Source organism: Spea bombifrons, chromosome 7 (genome assembly GCF_027358695.1).
Source record: "Spea bombifrons isolate aSpeBom1 chromosome 7, aSpeBom1.2.pri, whole genome shotgun sequence".
NCBI lineage: Eukaryota > Metazoa > Chordata > Amphibia > Anura > Pelobatidae > Spea > Spea bombifrons.
This window is the reverse complement of record NC_071093.1, coordinates 40,902,776-40,920,196: the sequence shown is the minus strand read 5'-3', so window position 1 is coordinate 40,920,196 and position 17,421 is coordinate 40,902,776. Positions and strand designations below refer to the sequence as shown.

Below are 17,421 nucleotides of genomic sequence, written 5' to 3'. Positions count from 1 at the left end.
TCTCCCCACTGCCAATTGTGTTTGGCTAGAAAGCAAACTCATAGCTCCTCCAAACTAAACGAGTCTATTTTGAATGGACTCTTGAAATGTTTAAGGGGGTTTATTACTGTTTTTAACATGATGTATTCACTTTCGTAAGAGCGTTTAGGCTTTGCCCAAATCAAAGATGGCCGCCACGGCTTCCGGGAGGCCGGGTCCCACGGAATGGGTCCGGGTTGCGCTCGGTTGTTACCCTCCTTAGTTGCGGTTGCTAAGGACTCGCTTGGGAGGACGGAGATCCTCGGGTGGTCGGGCCTATACAGCTGGGGGGTGCTGCTTGATGTGAGGGGGCAGGTTTGTATAGGGGTAAGAGAACTATTAACCCGTTAATGTGCTGGGTGCTTGCACTGTATGGGGGTCTGCAGTAATATGACATGCGTCCTCATAATAGCTTAGCTTTCAAAACACGTAGCAGTAATAATAATTAATAATAATAATTAACAATAATAATACCGCGCCAGCCTCTACGTTCATCGCTCAATTACTTGATTCATTTTGGGGGGAAAAGTTCTTACATTATCTTTTGTTTCCGCTTGTTCAGATTGTTATGTGATGCATTACTTGTTGCTCTTTTTGCCCATTGTACAGCGCTGTCGAGTATGATGGTGCAATATAAATGAAGAAATAACAGCAATATTAAATAAAATAGAAACATTGATTAAATAATACAAATATTCAAATATATTTCATTTAAAAAAAACATAATTTACATTTCCAGTGGATACAAAGTAAATAAGGAGGCTCGTTTGTATGTGTTAGAGGTGTTAGAGGTAACCAGGGCTTCCCGCATGGGGCTGTGACCTATTCTGGCCTCGGCCGGCAGGTCCAGGGGGGGACGGCAGCGTCTCTGCCGCATAACATGGACCCTCAGGCTCCCAGCTTCCTATAAAAGTGGGGTGTTGAGATATGACATCATGTCCCAACCCCTAGAAGTAAGGATAGCTGCGCATGTGGGACAACTTAATCCTTATGTTTGCTCGTTAGTAAATAACCTGGGATATAAGACTAGTCATCTTGGGTGGAATTGATACTTTGAGAACAGTGAAGCTGGAGAACTCCCTCCTGTTTTTTGGCCAACCCCGTATCTGCTGGAAGGGACTTGTCTGTGTCATTATAGGAAGGTCCATCGATTAACATAAGATAGTCCTGGACCCGCTAATATAATGGGATTTATGGGTGTTTCAGGTAGGCTGATGCTCTAAAAAAAATCTTGAGGGCCCCCAACTGGACTACAGAGGTCAAAAATACTGAGCTTTTTTCTTGATGGCCACCATTCAGACAATAATAGACTCAAATCTTGAGTTTTCCTAACAGCTTTGCTCATAGCTTTCTGTGAGATATCGTTAATATCCAGTAATGAAACCTCTTGTTCATAACCTCAATATGATACAAGGTCGCAACATTGATATATCCAAAGCCCCATCCTTTCCAATGCTGTCTAACATATCTTTTTTCTTTCCAGTCCGTCGTGGAAGAGGTCTGAGTCCATCCCTGGAGCCGCGTGATATTGTTAGACAATGTCTTGGCTTTCAGCGCAAAATGGAACAGAAGCCGAAGATCTGAATGATGTATGAAGTGCTTGAAAACTAACCCATTTTTTCCAGGAATTTCCTAACCTTTCCCAGCTCAGCTCGATTTTTTTCATTTGAAGTGTCGCGTTAAGCACCCACCTGAATTAGACTTTCAAGTCCTCTGATCGCTGCTTCAAAATATGACCCAGATTCAAACGTGTCCTTACTTATTGTTTGCCTCTGCCGTCTTGAAACTTGAATTGAGTTTTAAGTAGGTGTCTTCGGCTTCATTAAATATACATGGTTTTCTTGCAAACTTAAACAACCTTTATAAGCCTTTGAGGAAAGATCGGATAACAGGATCAGAGTTCTGTGTTCTAGAGCTTACAATCTATTTCTTCTATTTTCTTTTATATGAGTCAGGAAGTCGAACATATTCCGGATGATGGAGATTCAGCCATAACGTATGAATCGGACACGGATAAGGTAGGATATAGTCCAATAACATTTGCAACTGCTTCGGTTGATGGCTGCCACTTCTCCGTCTGTCGCTATTATTACGTACCCTCCTATTAATCCTTTATTGTTAGTTGGCAAACACAAGCCGTCTTATAATATCTTTATTGGATATAAAGGTATAGATTAATTTCAGGTAAACTGGAGCTAAGGGGTTTATTCACTAAAGCTGTTTTTCATCTCCAAAACCAGCTTGATTCCTTCCTGTTCATACTGGAATGAAAGGAGAAGACAATGTTGTCCCATTGGGATGATTATGTCTATCAGATTCTGTTTTTGGCTTATTGTTTGTTCAATAAGTCATTTTCTCCCAGATTATATACTGATGTTTTCTGGCTTCCCTTGCTTTTCTTTAATTGTCAAATCTACTTTCCAACAGAAAGTGAAAAAAAAGAAAACAAGCAAGTCTTCCAGGTTACAGAGTAAGTATCGCTATGTATACCATTTACACTGAATTTAATGTCTAATGCACTTTAACTACATAACTTTCACGCTCAGCGTACCCGGGGAGACACTGTTGCAGGGCAGGACACGGTGTCAAAGCCCATCGGTCTCAGAAAAGTTCTTCGCCCTCCAACCGGTTCCCCCTCGGGTTGAGCCTTTTAGGTTCGAGTGTCCTTGGGCCTTTCTGAGGATCCTCTGACACCGGGGACAGACTCAGGGGTATACATGCAGAGCAGACAAGACAAGCCGGAGTTCAGGATAAGCCAAATCAATGCCGAGGTCAGATACCCGGAGTTCAGGATAGTCAGGATCAAGGCAAGTCAAATACAGGAACAACACTATAGAGCACACTAGGATGAAATACAGTGTGGCAGCACAGGCATGACCATCAGAGGGCAGGTAAAATGTGCTTTATATCGGGCTCAATAGGCGAACGAGAGCCAAAATCATCATTGGCACCAAATTCAAAAGGGGTGAAGTAAGTCCATTAAGGCCGTGCAGCCGCGGCCATCGTGTGTGTGAGTGTGGATGGCTGAGGAGGGTTCTTCGGAGGATGCTACCGTAGGAGGACCATCAGCATGGCATGGGAGAGCGGAGCGTTGACATCCCTGGCGGCTGTCCACATCCTCAATCACCCTTGTTGTTTTTTCCATATTTTAATCTCATAGATGCATCAGGTGGGATTTAGAATGTTTGATGCATCGAAATTTCCAATGTCTTGTTTAAATATCAATATATAGGTATATATTCTTGCTTTTTTTATTATTAAAAAGCTGTCTCTGCAATGATTTCCCAAACGTTAATGTACAAACAAAATAACGTATCTCGCCATTGTGGAGACCCTTCTACAGATCACAGTCCAGTTCATTAAACGTTCGTTACTAGTTCTGGTCTCTCTGGTTGACATGGATCTATGGAAACATCAGCCGATATCAAAGTAAAATATGTGTATATCTGTTTTGTCTTTTTTAATGCAGATTCTCCATATCTCTCAAACACTAAGCTGTGTCCTAAAAAGGCTTCAGTGTGGCGGTCGTTAAAGGGAACTGGTCAGATGCATACTGAAAACCCAATGGCCAAAGTACCGAGGCAGTTATGGCTGGCATCTCTGAAACAAGGCAACGGTGAGGATTTCTAAGTCTTGCTATAGACTCAAACCAGTGATTCAAACTGGTAATTCTGATGCAAAAGGCCAGCTATGGGGAAAAAACAGCTTTTTTTCTCTACAAATTAATTTTCCCTGGGTATTCTTCTCCACAATATTGCTCAGATTTTGTGTTGATAATAAAAAAGTTATGTTTTGATCATTGAGCAAATAATGGATTTTGGAATTCAGCCTTAAATCGGCATATTCTAGATTGTAAGCTTCTTGAGCAGGACCCGCCTGACCTCCTGTTCCTTTAAGTCCAAATTGTTATGTGAGGAACTACTTGTTTTGGTCTATTTATTAACTCTCGCTAATTTAGCTTTGCAAATTCCAAGCACAACGTTATTTGCTAATATTCTAGCAACGTTTCTATTGTGTTACGTTCATCTTAGAAGGACTTTCACAATCTCTTTCTTGAAACATGTATTTGTTTATAGTGTAAATGCATGTTGGTAGAACATGGCCAATTCATCATTTTTATTACGTTAGCCATATTTTAACTGACATATATCATATCATCGTGTCCTTATATCCCAGGTATGGCGCAGCCTCTGAGATCGGATATTGACACGGGTCAGGCCTGGGCTAATACTGCAAGCAGCACTCCAGATTATCTCAAGGAAGCTCTTGGAATGAAGAAACCCAAATATTCCCGGTCTTCCAGCAATGGTAATTACGAGCCATCAGTGATGATCACATCTGACACTTTCTTTAATTTAGACCGGGTTATCTTGAAGCTTCCAGGCTGGGTCATTTACTGATATTAGTTCATGTCTAACTAAATAAATTTTGTTATTGGGACCCTGCAAAGACAAGCGCATTGAACGTGGAAGGAACACACATTAAACTTGGATAAAGTTGACCTAGATGGCTCCCTTCCCTTTTTGCAGACCGTATAATAGATCTTTAAATGTATACATGTTGGCGCAGGTCCTGTTAATGCCATTTGTAGTATAGTTAACAGATTAAAAGGATCAATCTTATTGAGCAACAAACTTGATTAATCTTAGTCCCTCGCCATGTTGGGCACAAATATTTTATATATAAATATATATATTGAGGGCCAATTATGAAAGGGTGTTCATTTAAACATACAGTGTGTATATATATATATATATTTATATTTATATTGTAAAATGCACTAGACCACCACTAGGGGGAGACAGACAGCTTAAAATTATCCTCAATCACCCTTGTTTTTTCATACTTTTATCCCATAGATGCATCAGATGTGATTTAGAATGTTTTATCCGTCAAAATCCAATGATTTGTTTAAAAATATGTCTTTCCTGTTTCTATGCACACCTAGGTTACATTCCTGGCACCCCAGACTACAAGGAGAAGGAGGATATGTATGACCAAATTTTAGACTTGAAAAAGGTAAGTCTATGCATTGTTTCCAAAGACGTTTAATTCCTCATGAGAACCATTTCAAGCACAACGTCTGCCATAGTCCAGTCAATCTAGAAATCTTACAATTTAGTTGATTTTGGTGGTTTGATTAATTCCAAGGGTCTAGTACTCATTGTTATATGTATTTTGCAGCTGTAATTATCTTCCCATTGATCTAGATAAGCACCATTAAGCCCAGGGTGTGAAAATCTGTAGTATGTATTACTAGAGATACTAGAAACATAGAATTAGCAGTTGAGAACCATTCAGTCCATCTAATTTGCTTGTTTTCCTGATGTAAAGACTCAAACCATAATCAGTCCTTGGTCTTAGATTCAAGAGCAGTATCCCTATCCTATGTATGTTTAAATTCCCTCACTCTCTTAGCCTCTACCACTTCTGGTAGGAAGCTGTTCACTTACCTACCACCCTACGTAAGTAAAGTAGAACTTCCATACATTACATATATAAACCTCTGACCCTCTAGTTTTAGACTATGACATCTTTTTCTAACATTTGCATCTATGACGTCCATTTTCCTTTTTCAGACACTACAAGCTCAGAAATCGGAGAGCGATATAATGAAAACAAAGCTAAGAAGGTTGGAAGAGGAAAACAGCCGTAAAGATCGACAGATCGAGCAGCTCCTGGATCCATCCAGGGTCAGTTATAAACCAGACTTACGCTTTATTCCTCTACATCTTTACATTTGTATATTCAGCCCTTGTACAGCCAAAATTTTCAAATTCCAAAAATAAGTTAAAATAAAAGTTACTGTGTCAAACAGCAAATGCAAGTTTTGCGGTTCTTTACATATGGACATATGGAGATTTCAGAATTTCTTTTCTATCTTCTTTTACATAGTACTTAAAATGCAAAGTCTAGTTTTCAAGAATATATTTGTGTTTTTGTACTCAGAGTTCAGAATTTACAAGGAGCCTTGTGGACAAGAAAAGTGACAACAGTCTGGTAAGTTAAGTATATATATATATTTGAGATTCCCAGCTCGCATTTTACTGGGTAAACCAGGGTTAACTTTCCAAAGTGTGAGATTTTGATGCACAGGATCCAGATATTTCTAATACCATAAAGAGGAAGTTCCAGTATCATCATTTTGATAGCATCAGAGAGTATGTGAGAAGCCTCCACGTTTATGAATTATGCAGACAGTGTAAAACTGAAAATGAGCGAGAGAATGAGACAGAAAGCAAGAATGAGTGATGTGCGAGACTCTCAGAAACAAAGTTTACTCACGAAAGGGTCAATTTTTATGAGACTTTGCAAGGGAGTTGTTGCTTTCACTCTTTTTTCACTATACATTATGAAGGGCCAACACTTTTCTCCAGCAAGAAAGTCTGAGCTGGCCCTGCATAATGCATAATTCAATTTGTAAAGCGACTTCCAAAAACCTTTATTGATTTAACTATACATTATGCAGGGGGTGCTAAGCTCAGATTGGACCTTCATAATGTATAGTGAAGTTAAGGAGCTGAAACACAACTCTTCTGCAAATTCTTCTGCCAGCTCTCCATTAAGCGAATAGACCCCAATGAGAGACCCACACCCATCACAAGTCGGTGAGAGACGGCTCAAAACATTTTGCAAGGAGGTGGAAGGGGTTCTGTTCTCACATACTCTACGCACTTTGATGGTACATACAAAATCTGTATCTGTAGAACTTCTCTACAGCACGAGAAGCTGACACTTCATTTATTATGTAATATAATAACGTATTGCTCTGCTTTTTCTTCCTCTGTTCTTTGTTTTAGCTTGTAAACACTCTCAAGCAGAAGATCTTGAAGTTAGAAAAACAATGTAAGGAAAAGGATAATGCTCTAAGGTATGATTTAATCCGGAGTACCATGCTGGGTTGGAAAAAGCAAAATCAGGAGAGAAAACACCTAAAGGGGGTAGTATTCTGGGTGCCACAACCCAATGGTTTACTGCCAAGGAGCAGGGAAATATGTGTCTCTACCTTTCTCTTCCTATTCATGCGTCTGGATTCATTAGAGATCACACAAGGATATGACATCATTAGTCATCGTAAGTGAACTTATTCAGTAATAAGGTACCATCTGACTGTAACTTAAGTGTCTTAGATAGTCTGGGGATGCCAGGCCCAATGAGAAATGATCCCGTTGTTTAAAATCCACCAGCCTTATACTATGTGTCATCTTCTCAATTTGTGTTCATTTAGCAAACTGCAGACAGAGCTGAAAACCACAAGCCTGGAGGAGATGAAGATCGCAATGGAGGCCTATTATGAAGAGGTAAATCCTAAATGGCTCTATTACAAGAAATTCACAATTATGTTTGAATATACTCTTATGTGACACAGTAGAAAGATGGCTGAATTATCTCTTCAGCCATTATCTCTTCAGCCTTTGTGAATACATTTATCTAGAATCACTTACAGACATTCCACTCGTCATAATTGTCCCCCAATGTATTTGCACCATTTATGTTTTCCAGGAATTGTAGAATGCATTATAAGAACTTATTAAGTACTTAAAATGCATTGTTCGTTGGTGGGGGGCATTATACTGCCATCGCTGTGATGGAAACCAGTAGGGTAGATATTTTCCAAGGGCCAACAATCTAAGATCTGTAACACTGAACAGAAAATCCTGGATGACTCTACTTTTTGGTGGGGAATGTGGGTTAACCTTTTGGTTCTCACATCCCCTTAAATACTCCAGTGATTCCACTCTTCAGAGGGGAAATCAGAACATCTGGCCCTCTCTTGGTCTCACCATGTTGAGAAGGAAGGGGATTACGTATCCATTTGGAGAGAGTTTCCCGAAAAGAAGAAGATTGGGGGCCCGGCGTTCCTCTGTGGCCTTACAACAGCACTGGCACCTTCATCGACGTGTTTTTAATTTATATTATATCTCAGACCTGCTAAGTTTTGTTCAACACCTCGGAGATGGATAAAAATACCCCATAAAGGAGCGACTAGAGGCATCTCTTAAAGAAAATGATGTTGAACAAAAATAGCTACCCTTAGTTGAGTCCATAGTTGACGTGTAGGCTTAGAAGGTTTGCCGTTACTAGGCTTTGTGTTATGGACTTCATCAAAGTATTGGGTTTTCTGTATTCATAGATTCAAAGGCTACAAATTCTCCTGGCTAAAGCCGAGACGACAGAGAAGAGGTGTGTATTTCTTGGGTACCAAATCACGTGTCATTTTGCCACAATTTGGTAAATCTTATTTTCGCAATTTGTTATGTAATTTACTCACTAATGAATACACAAACAGCACAGCAGACCGAATACGTTTCGTAAATCCATTGCTGAATTATGCAGTGATCGGGGTTAATCGTGAATGTGCTTCCTTTCCTGTAGTGGATTAACGTTAACAGTTAATACAAAAGCCGCTAGCAAAATCTAAGGAGCCCTGTGTATGTTAGAAGTCAGAAATGAGTGCATCCTCGAAGGAAAAAACAGTTACAAGTAGTGAAAATCCATCACTTATCATCTGGGATCTATTATACTCTGGCCAGCAACCCCTTAAATTGTGCCGTTTCTTTTTTTTGGTTTTATAATACATTTTAAATCTTTTTTTTTTTTTTTTTTTTGCACACGTAATTTATTTTATTTATGGCAGATTGCCCCTGGAAAGCAAAGAATCGCAGAAAAGACAAAAAGTGCTGAATTCTGCAGTGATGAGATTATCCAAACAAGTAAAGGAACTTCAAGAAGAAAACCAAAGCTTAAAAGCCGATCTGGACAGAGCATTGGCCCAGTCCCCTACGTCAGTCAGATCGAAAGGTACTATCTAGTGCCTACAAGCTTAACGTCACGTTACTGTCACCGGCAGCCACGCTAAATAACAATGCATATTAAAGTACTCTGTGAATTTCATGGCAGATAGGTTTTTCCTTATGTAAAGACTCAAGCCTCAATCAGTCCTTGGTCTCGTCTTAGATTCAGGAGCCGTATGCCTAACCCATAAATGTTTAAATTCCTTCACTGTATTAGCCTCTACCACTTCTACTGGGAGGTTGTTCCCAGTGGTGTACTTGGAGGGGATCCACCCCAGGTGCCGGTCATCATGGGTATCACACAGAGGTCCCAAGTCTCCCCGAAATTTTCCGTCAATGTCTCCCTACCCTCTCCATGGACCACAGAGTCCTTGTCTCTGCATCTTCTCTTGCCTCTTCTTCCGTCTTCTTTCTTCGTCCACTTCTACCCGGAATCAGCTTCGTTGACCAGGCCTTCCAGAGTACTTCCGCAAAAGGGGCGCGGAGCTACGGCACGCAACCACGTGGACAGCCTCTCCCCCGTTCCTCCAATCGCTCCACCCTTTCGAAGAAACGCTCTTTGAGGCCTGGTCAGCGGAGCTGATACCAAGGAGAAGAGGACGAAGACAGAAGAAAAAGACGGATGAAGAAGTTTGAAGAGAAGAAGCGAAGCTGCGGGAATGGAGATAGGGACACGGAAGAGGTCCGTGCTTTTACATTGTAAAGTGTTGGTTGGGCAAATAATCTGCCCCGGGTGTCAAATACTCTATGTACGCCTCTTGTTGTTCCACTTATACAGCACCTTCCAGCCTCTGCCCCTCTTCTCCTCCTTTGAAATAAACCTCCGACCTGTACTTCCTGGTTGCTATTATTATTGTTTTCAGATGTTTTGAATTTGATTATAAAGGTTTGGTGAGTCTAGTAAACATGTTTATCTTGTTTCGTAAAAAAACATGGCGATTTGCTTAAATAAGAATCTGTTTTTCGATTGTTAGGTTATAGTGATTGGAGCAAACAGAGGCTGGTGAGGAGGATTTCCGAACTCGAAAAGGTGAGAGTCTTGAAGCCAAGTACCCTGCCATGCGTAAACTAAAACTTCCTCACATCAGGGGTCAACAAATTTGGCCACCCTAAAAATTTAGGAGCCAACTGTTTTTTCTTCCCCAGTCATGGTTTTTTCATATATTACCCCATGGTCTGCTTTTAACCCCTTAAGGACAATGGGCGATCCCTAAACCCATTGAAAACAATGCATTTTCATTAAGAGGTTAAAGGATGTTTAATGGGACAATACAACATTAAACACACATTTCCTCAGTGCTGCTCCACTTTGTATGGTACTGCAATTAACTCCTTCATGACAAGGGGTATTTTACACCATAAAGGCTCAGGCTTGGATGTTTAACCATTATTCATACACTTACACACACTGACACCATACAGTAACAGACACACACATGCTCACAAACACTGTGCAGTAACACACATGCTAACACCATACGCTAATACACACACTATATGCTGACATACACACTCATGCTAATGCCATACTGTAACATACACAACACCATACACGCTAACGCTACAACCTTATATACATCCGCACACTATCCACACACATACACACAGGCTAATAATGTATATATATAAAAACACACACTAACACTATGCACACATACACACTGAATCTGGCACAATACTGACTCTGTCACTATACATTTACACACATGCACACTTATACTCACAGACGGACTCCAGCACCATACACACACACACTGACTCTTGACACAAGAGCATACACACACACACATTCACAGATTGACTCCAGCACTATACATACGCACACTGACTCTTCTTGACACATCTCAATATATCAAATATGGGGTTTTTTTTTTATTTTTTTTTAAATGTTTAGAAGTTGGAGAATCAAAGTCCATCCCCCGAAGCGCAAATTAAAACGTCTCAGCTCAAAGGAGATCCCAAGTCTCAGAAGGAAAATGACTCTTCGAGCGTCAAGCCCGACCTTAACGAGGAATGTGAACGTTTAAGGAACCTGGTCAAGAAAATCAAAGAAGATCGAGCTGCCCTTCAAATCCTTCTTGGCTCCAAAGAGTACGGAGGCTTTTTTTATTTATTTGTGATGTCAGCGAGAGTTTAGAGGCCTTAAAAGTGCTATTCCACTTAAGCCGTCTACGTGAGGCTGTGCCATTAACTCTGCAGAACAAACTCAGTCTGTCCTATTAAAATTTCACATGATAATATTGTTGGCCAGAAGTCAAAGTTTAGAGAATTTAAGATGTGTACGTGGAATTATACCATTACATCGTGGAGATATTGGATAATTTGTACATCATAATATTTCATTTCGATGTAGTCACGGGGGCTGTAGTGTACTTCTGTCTATTATAGGTCCAGATTTTAAAAATATTTATCTTTAGCCAACATATTCTTGGAATTAATCTACTAAGCGAAATGATTTAGCGGTGCTTTTCTGCCTTTCCAGACACATCTCCCATCTCACAAGCCAAACCTACCAAGTACTAGTTTATTCATCGAAAACAAAAAGTTTCTAACATTTTATGGCTCTTTAAAGGGGAAACCCCTAGGAGATCTTTCTTTTTGAAAAATCAGTTTTTTCATAAATGAGTTAATTTTCCACAGTTTCAAATTTTCGATGAATTGTGTTGCACAGAAGAAAACGATATTGTTGCATTAAATCCTTATGATTTACAGCCCTTTATAGGTAATAACCTGATGTCTTTTTGCAGTTCGAGATGTTAATATTCACCTTAATATAGAAAGAAATGACAAATGAAATGTATGCTCTTATTAGTTCCGCATCCTCCCCTGTGTACAGTAACGCCGTGCGCTATTAGTTTACGAATGCTTTGAACCCAGTGAAGCTTTTGTACAGAAATGTGGTCTTTTGACCATAGAAGACAACTGAATGGTCCGGTCAGTAGGTTATATGCTTTCTAAGACCCTTTTATCAATTCTGCATCAAATCAACTTTATTTACACGATCCGCCGATGTGCTTCTGTTTCCAGGACGGAACTTAAAACACTAAAACAAGAAAAGACGGAATTAGAGAAGCAATTGCAACGTTTGAAGGACAGGAATGAGGAGAGGTATGATGGGAGTGATAAAGGGCCATTGGAACACAGGAGTGATGGGAGTGATAAAGGGCCATTGGAACACAGGAGCGATGGGAGTGATAAAGGGCCATTGGAACACAGGAGTGATGGGAGTGATAAAGGAGTGATGGGAGTGATAAAGGGCCATTGGAACACAGGAGTGATGGGAGTAAAGGGCCTCTGTACGCCTATGAAGATTTTCCATTAAAAATCATCCATTTCCAGCTACAATAGACATTTACAACATTAACCCCGTCTGCGCTGGATTTCTCATCCATTTCATGTTATTTGAATGTGCTTTTCTGTCAAAAACAAGGACATTTCTAAGTGACCCCAAACTTTTGAATGGTAGGGTAGATTCTTTGTTCTAGGAAAATATGGCCTCAGAGCAGGAAGTCTGAATACCTTAAAAAGCAGGACGATAAATAAAAATAACAAATATGCCAGTGTTGGGGTGGATTTCTGTGCTGGATTGAGTTTTTATTAAAATGTGATGTTTTTCACACATAGGTGGGCAGTTTATGTCTCTGAATATTTCCCCCCCTAAAGTAATTTAACATACTGGATTTGGGCTTTATTTGCTTTATTTCAATTAGTGAAGAGATTCGGAAGCTTAACCAAAAAATAAAGAAGCTGGAGGCTGAGCTGGAAGATGCGAAGCATGAGAAGGAACTTACCATTAAAGATGTGAAGAAGGTAATTTTAAAGTATGTTTGGTGTTATTTCCTACAAATTTAGAATTTCATATTTTCTGTGTTGCCAGGACCCAATGTCATATTATAATTATAAAAATATAATAAGATTAGCCGCACCAAACGCCATTTTGCTCAACGCACTTACAGAATTTTTTTTTTCACTGCGTAAAACATTAAAATGCTTTTAAAACTCATTTTTGGTGCGGTTGCTTTTGTCGGGCAGAATGATTTGCAAGGATCCCGTCCAGGTTCTGGAAGGAGTGACCAGAGTGCGGTGTCGGGGCCCGTCTCCTCCGCTACTGCGAGAGAGAGGCAGCGGAAGCAAGAAGCCGCCGATCTCATCCAGAAGAACTGGAGGCGATATAAGAGCAAGGTACTGCTTACTGGTAGCGGCCTTCGGGACACTTCATTGTTACCTACAGAGAATTTTACCGATCCAGAGAACTAATGAGAAAGCATTATGTGCTCCAACTTAGCAAATGCCTTAAAGTGGATCTATCATTTTCCCAACTCCTACCCTTTACAGTTTAGTATGATTAATCTATGACATGGGGCTTACAATTAACATTATATACACCACCTTTCAAAAGTTTGGGGTCACTTAGCTGTTTCCATGGAGAACAAGGACATTTCTGGCTGTTACATAATTGCAAAAGGGTTTTCTAACGATCAATTAGCCTTTTAAACTTGGATTGGTGAACACAACGTGCCATTGGAACACAGGAGTGATGGGAGTGATAAAGGGCCATTGGAACACAGGAGTGATGGGAGTGATAAAGGGCCTCTGTACGCCCACAAATGTAGGTGTAAATAAAGCATTCTGTAGATTGTAAGCTTGCGAGCCGAGTCCTCTTTACCTAATGCATCCATGTATGCAGTGGAAGAAGCTCTGCGGAAATGTCTGGTGCTGTATAAACAAAAGATAATAATAAATGTAAATTCTAATGTTAAGTTACAATTATTTTGCAAGCTTTGGCATGGATTTGTTTAAGTTTGTTTTTCTTTTTTTTCTCACAGAAAGAAAATGCTGAATTGGAGGTAAGCAAAATGATTTCTGTCCATTGATAAAAAAAAAATGTATAACCATCTTAATTAGTGATAATTGAGATTTCTTGCCCAATAATATAAGACAAAATATATATTTTTTTTTCTACTTGACTGAGAGGGTGGAAGATAAGTGGAACAGCCTCCCAGCAGAAGTGGTAGAGGCTAATACAGTGAGGGAATTTAAACATGCATGGGATAGGCATATGGCTCCTGAAGACGAGACCAACGACTGATTAAGGTTTGAGTCTTTACAGCAGGAGAAACGGGCGACTAGACGGGCCGAATGGGTCTTATCTTCCATCAATTCTGTGTTTCTATATGTTCCTATATGAGCCCTATATGAATGGCTAATTGGCCAGCTTCTATTACCGTAAGGGGTTAAACCATATATCGGGTTTGACCTCCCTTTAATTCTTTGTGTAAATAAATCAGCTGTGCCGTATGTGTATAGTATCTGCATCGCCGTCACTTATTCCTGACCCGCGCCGTAAATTACCGCTTTTACCTGGCCATATAAATTCCTTTACTAATGCATCAAAGACCATTCGCGAGATTAAGGAGTCAGCGATGTCAATGCGATTCTCCCGAGGGCAGCAGAAACACTTTATATCCCAGCAATTTCCAACCGCGAAGCACAGCCCTGCTCCTGAAATCTATCTTAAAAGAGCCTGATGTGCCGCCTGACCTGCGTGCCCATTCTGCGGGCCTTACATCTCACTAAGACGCAGATGGCTTCATTAATAAGACTCCGAACGTGGCCGAGGCACCTGATTGGCTACTGATGATATCATCATACTGCCTCCCGACTGGCCGCTTCGTAGTGACATATAGTCTGCGATCTCATTATGATTATGGGAATCGAGATCTAGAAGCCTCTGATTCTTCCATCGTACATTCGATATGCTATGAGATGCGATGGGTAATTTTCTTATTACAGAGGAAAAAAAGAACGTTCTATTTCAAACACAGATTTAGTTATATCTTGGAGATTTTAGAATGAACCCAGCCTTCTACACAACTTTAGCTTAATTATTATATTATTATTATTTAAGTATTATATATAATTATTATATTAATATACATATATATATATATATATATATATATATATAAATTTATTTATTACAATTAAAATAAATATTAAAAAATTCCGATTTCTTTAAAAAAGGAGAAGGGAAATATATTTTTTTTCCAGCATGCTGCAGCGTATAACAGATGGATTCTTCGATAACAAGCATAAGGAATCTTAAATAAGAAGGAATATCTTCTCAAAATATTTTTTTTTATATCTTCTTGTTTCTCCTTTTTGTAGTTTTGGTGCTGTTCATTTATGACCTCATTAAGCCCATCTTGTATGAGAGATTATGTCACCAAACAGAACCTTATTTTATCCGAAGCTACTTTGTATAGAGACGCTCCCCCCCCAAATCTATAAAATGGGTTATGCATATAAAGTTATTCTTGCGCAATGTTCCTGCTGATTGCACCATTCCAATGGTTGCTATGGTGATAAGGCTAGTTTTAAGAATTGTCCAGGATCGCTCTGTACAGATATATCCCCAAGGTTCTCAATCTTCCTGTTGTTGGAAGTAAATGCTTTTACGTGCTCTATATCATCGCCAGCCTTGCCGAGTTGTAGTAACGCTAACGTGTTGGTTTTCGCACACAGGTGGCTGAAATGCTTCAGGCAGCCATTCGAGGGCACTTAGCGAGACAGAAGTACTTATCCTCAACAGGACCTCGTTCCAAGTCTCCCAGCGCTGACAGTCTCAGCCGTCAGGTGATTTGTGACCCCCCATTGTTACCGTTCAGCTCTGTAAAGTGGTCTTATGTCATATGTTTGACTAGCAGTAAGTAAACAGAGAATGGACTGATAAAAAAAAGGAAAGGCTGGAACCCTAATGACTTCTGACCACCTATGGTGATGTTTGTGGGTTCGCCACGTTGGCAATTTGGGTGGCTGAAGTTATGCAGCAACTGTATCACCTGGAAAAGGTTTGGTCATTGACCCTCTAATTAATTCTTCGCTGCACCAAAATAACCCTAGATAATAATGTATTGATTATAGACGGGGAGAACGGGACTCCAACAATCATGGCTGATTTCCTATCATTGTAGGACCCACCAGATGATGGCAAGAACGAAGACGACTCAGTCAGTTTTCTGCAGGCTACTTTCAGAGCACATCTGGCTCGGACGAAAATGCTCAGCAGCAGGTGCGGTAATGAATGTGATCGGGTCATAGTTAGGATTAACAGTTCTATGCATGATATATTGTTTCAAAGTTTGTCTTCTTCTTTCTTTTCTTTTTTCTCTCTCTCTGTGCCGTTACTATTGGTGAATTTTACCAGGTGAAACTTCAAGGAGCTAACATTTAGGTATACTGTGTTATGCTAAACAAGAGCATCTCAAGATAATATACGTGCTACCATCTCCCACTTTCAATTAGTCTTCCTTCGTCTTTCTAATTTTCATTAAAATAATAAATTCTGGCTTAAAAAAAAGCCAGAATTTATTTACTAAAATCTCATCATCCGGTTGTAGAGGCCGAGAGCGGAGTTACAAAGCTAGCTCTGGAAATGCCGGCAAACCGATGCCTTTTATTTTCAGGCCCGGAGAACTGAAGGACAGAGACAGCCCTAGCAGAATTCCGAAAGAGAGCGCAAGGTCATCGTTTTCACGCAGGTCTCCCAACCGCGATGCTCGATACTCGTTAGGTAAATTAACAAAACATGGAGAGATGGCTTTACTATAATTGTGATAACTTTATGAGGTCTTTAGATTTTTTAATCCCCGGTAAGAGGGTCGCCCTCCGTGGGTTGACTTAGTCCTTTTTGTCATCTGCTTTATTACTTGATCTACAGCTGGTGGAAGCTCAGGAGATCTCAGTGAGGATCTGATTGAAGAGCTAACATCAGAAGAAGAAGAAGAATCAATTCATAAAAGACCAGGGTCCATCAAAGGTTCACCACAACGTCTGCCTTTAGGTGAGTGAACCAGAACTATTGTGCAGTTTACAAAAAGAAAAAAATGTTTTCCATGCTTTTAATGCCGGGAATATGTTCCGTATCAAAAAATTCAGGGAAGAACCAGCAACCTGTAGAAGACTCAGATGACTCTGATGGCATCATCATCGTGTCTCCATCGCGACCCACAAGGAGAAAAGACTCTGGTTTTTAGAACGGAAGGAATTCTGTTGCTTTGTGCCTTTTTAAATCTCGTTGCCGTTTGGAAATATCGTTTTAGCGCCCAAATGGTTATTTTTTTAATAATCTTTATTCCATTTCTTTTAAATTCCTCTTGTATACTTTTTTATTATTTTTCTATTTATTTTTTTATGTACCAAAAATAATATCTTGATGCATCTTTGTGCAAACGCAGTGTCTGGTTTTATTTTTTTTTTATTTTTTTTTTTTTTTACACCAAAGCCATATGTTGTCTCCAGTCGCTAAGAACTAATAAGACAATGCCTGGCAGACTCTTCCTTGCCTGTGAGAGGGCCCGACGTCTTCAGAACAACACATGGCCATTTGAGTTTGTGATGAACCTAGTCCAATGCAGGCAATAGCAAAGCTGTCCATCACGCTGCTCATTCTTGGACAGCACCTTAAAATCAACTGTCTATCCCCTAAGATCTACGAGGAACTCAACAGTAGAACTTGGTAGGTCCAGTGAAGTCAACTGTGTTCTGCTGAGCTCCAAAATGTTATTAGCCCACTGAAGAAGACATTATGAACATAGAATTGTGCAGC

General features: G+C 40.0%; 1 protein-coding gene across 2 annotated transcripts; it reads left to right on the top strand.

The window, feature by feature from the left end:
- The first annotated feature begins 207 nt into the window (after positions 1-207).
- Positions 208-17,045, top strand: IQCE (IQ motif containing E). 2 transcript variants are annotated; one of them, XM_053472170.1, is made up of 24 exons: positions 208-345; positions 1,502-1,607; positions 1,974-2,036; positions 2,446-2,488; positions 3,488-3,634; positions 4,195-4,326; positions 4,967-5,037; positions 5,598-5,711; positions 5,968-6,018; positions 6,819-6,889; positions 7,247-7,319; positions 8,153-8,202; positions 8,657-8,820; positions 9,788-9,843; positions 10,708-10,904; positions 11,841-11,921; positions 12,524-12,623; positions 12,846-12,995; positions 13,640-13,660; positions 15,339-15,449; positions 15,788-15,885; positions 16,280-16,386; positions 16,534-16,656; positions 16,752-17,045. In XM_053472170.1, the coding sequence occupies exons 2-24, from the start codon at positions 1,557-1,559 to the stop codon at positions 16,847-16,849; spliced, it is 2,172 nt and encodes a 723-aa protein (XP_053328145.1). In that variant the 5' UTR covers positions 208-345; positions 1,502-1,556; the 3' UTR covers positions 16,850-17,045. The 2 variants fall into 2 exon arrangements, with proteins under 2 accessions (XP_053328145.1, XP_053328146.1); XM_053472171.1 differs by having other exon boundaries at positions 222-333.
- Positions 17,046-17,421: the final 376 nt, after the last annotated feature.

Excerpts from the sequence above, each read along its gene's own strand:
- IQCE (XM_053472170.1), top strand. The coding sequence starts at position 1,557 with ATGTCTTGGCTTTCAGCGCAAAATGGAACAGAAGCCGAAGATCTGAAT. Across the intron at positions 3,635-4,194 it reads ATCTCTGAAACAAGGCAACG|GTATGGCGCAGCCTCTGAGA; the intron begins GTGAGGATTTCT and ends CTTATATCCCAG. Across the intron at positions 5,712-5,967 it reads AGCTCCTGGATCCATCCAGG|AGTTCAGAATTTACAAGGAG; the intron begins GTCAGTTATAAA and ends TTTTGTACTCAG.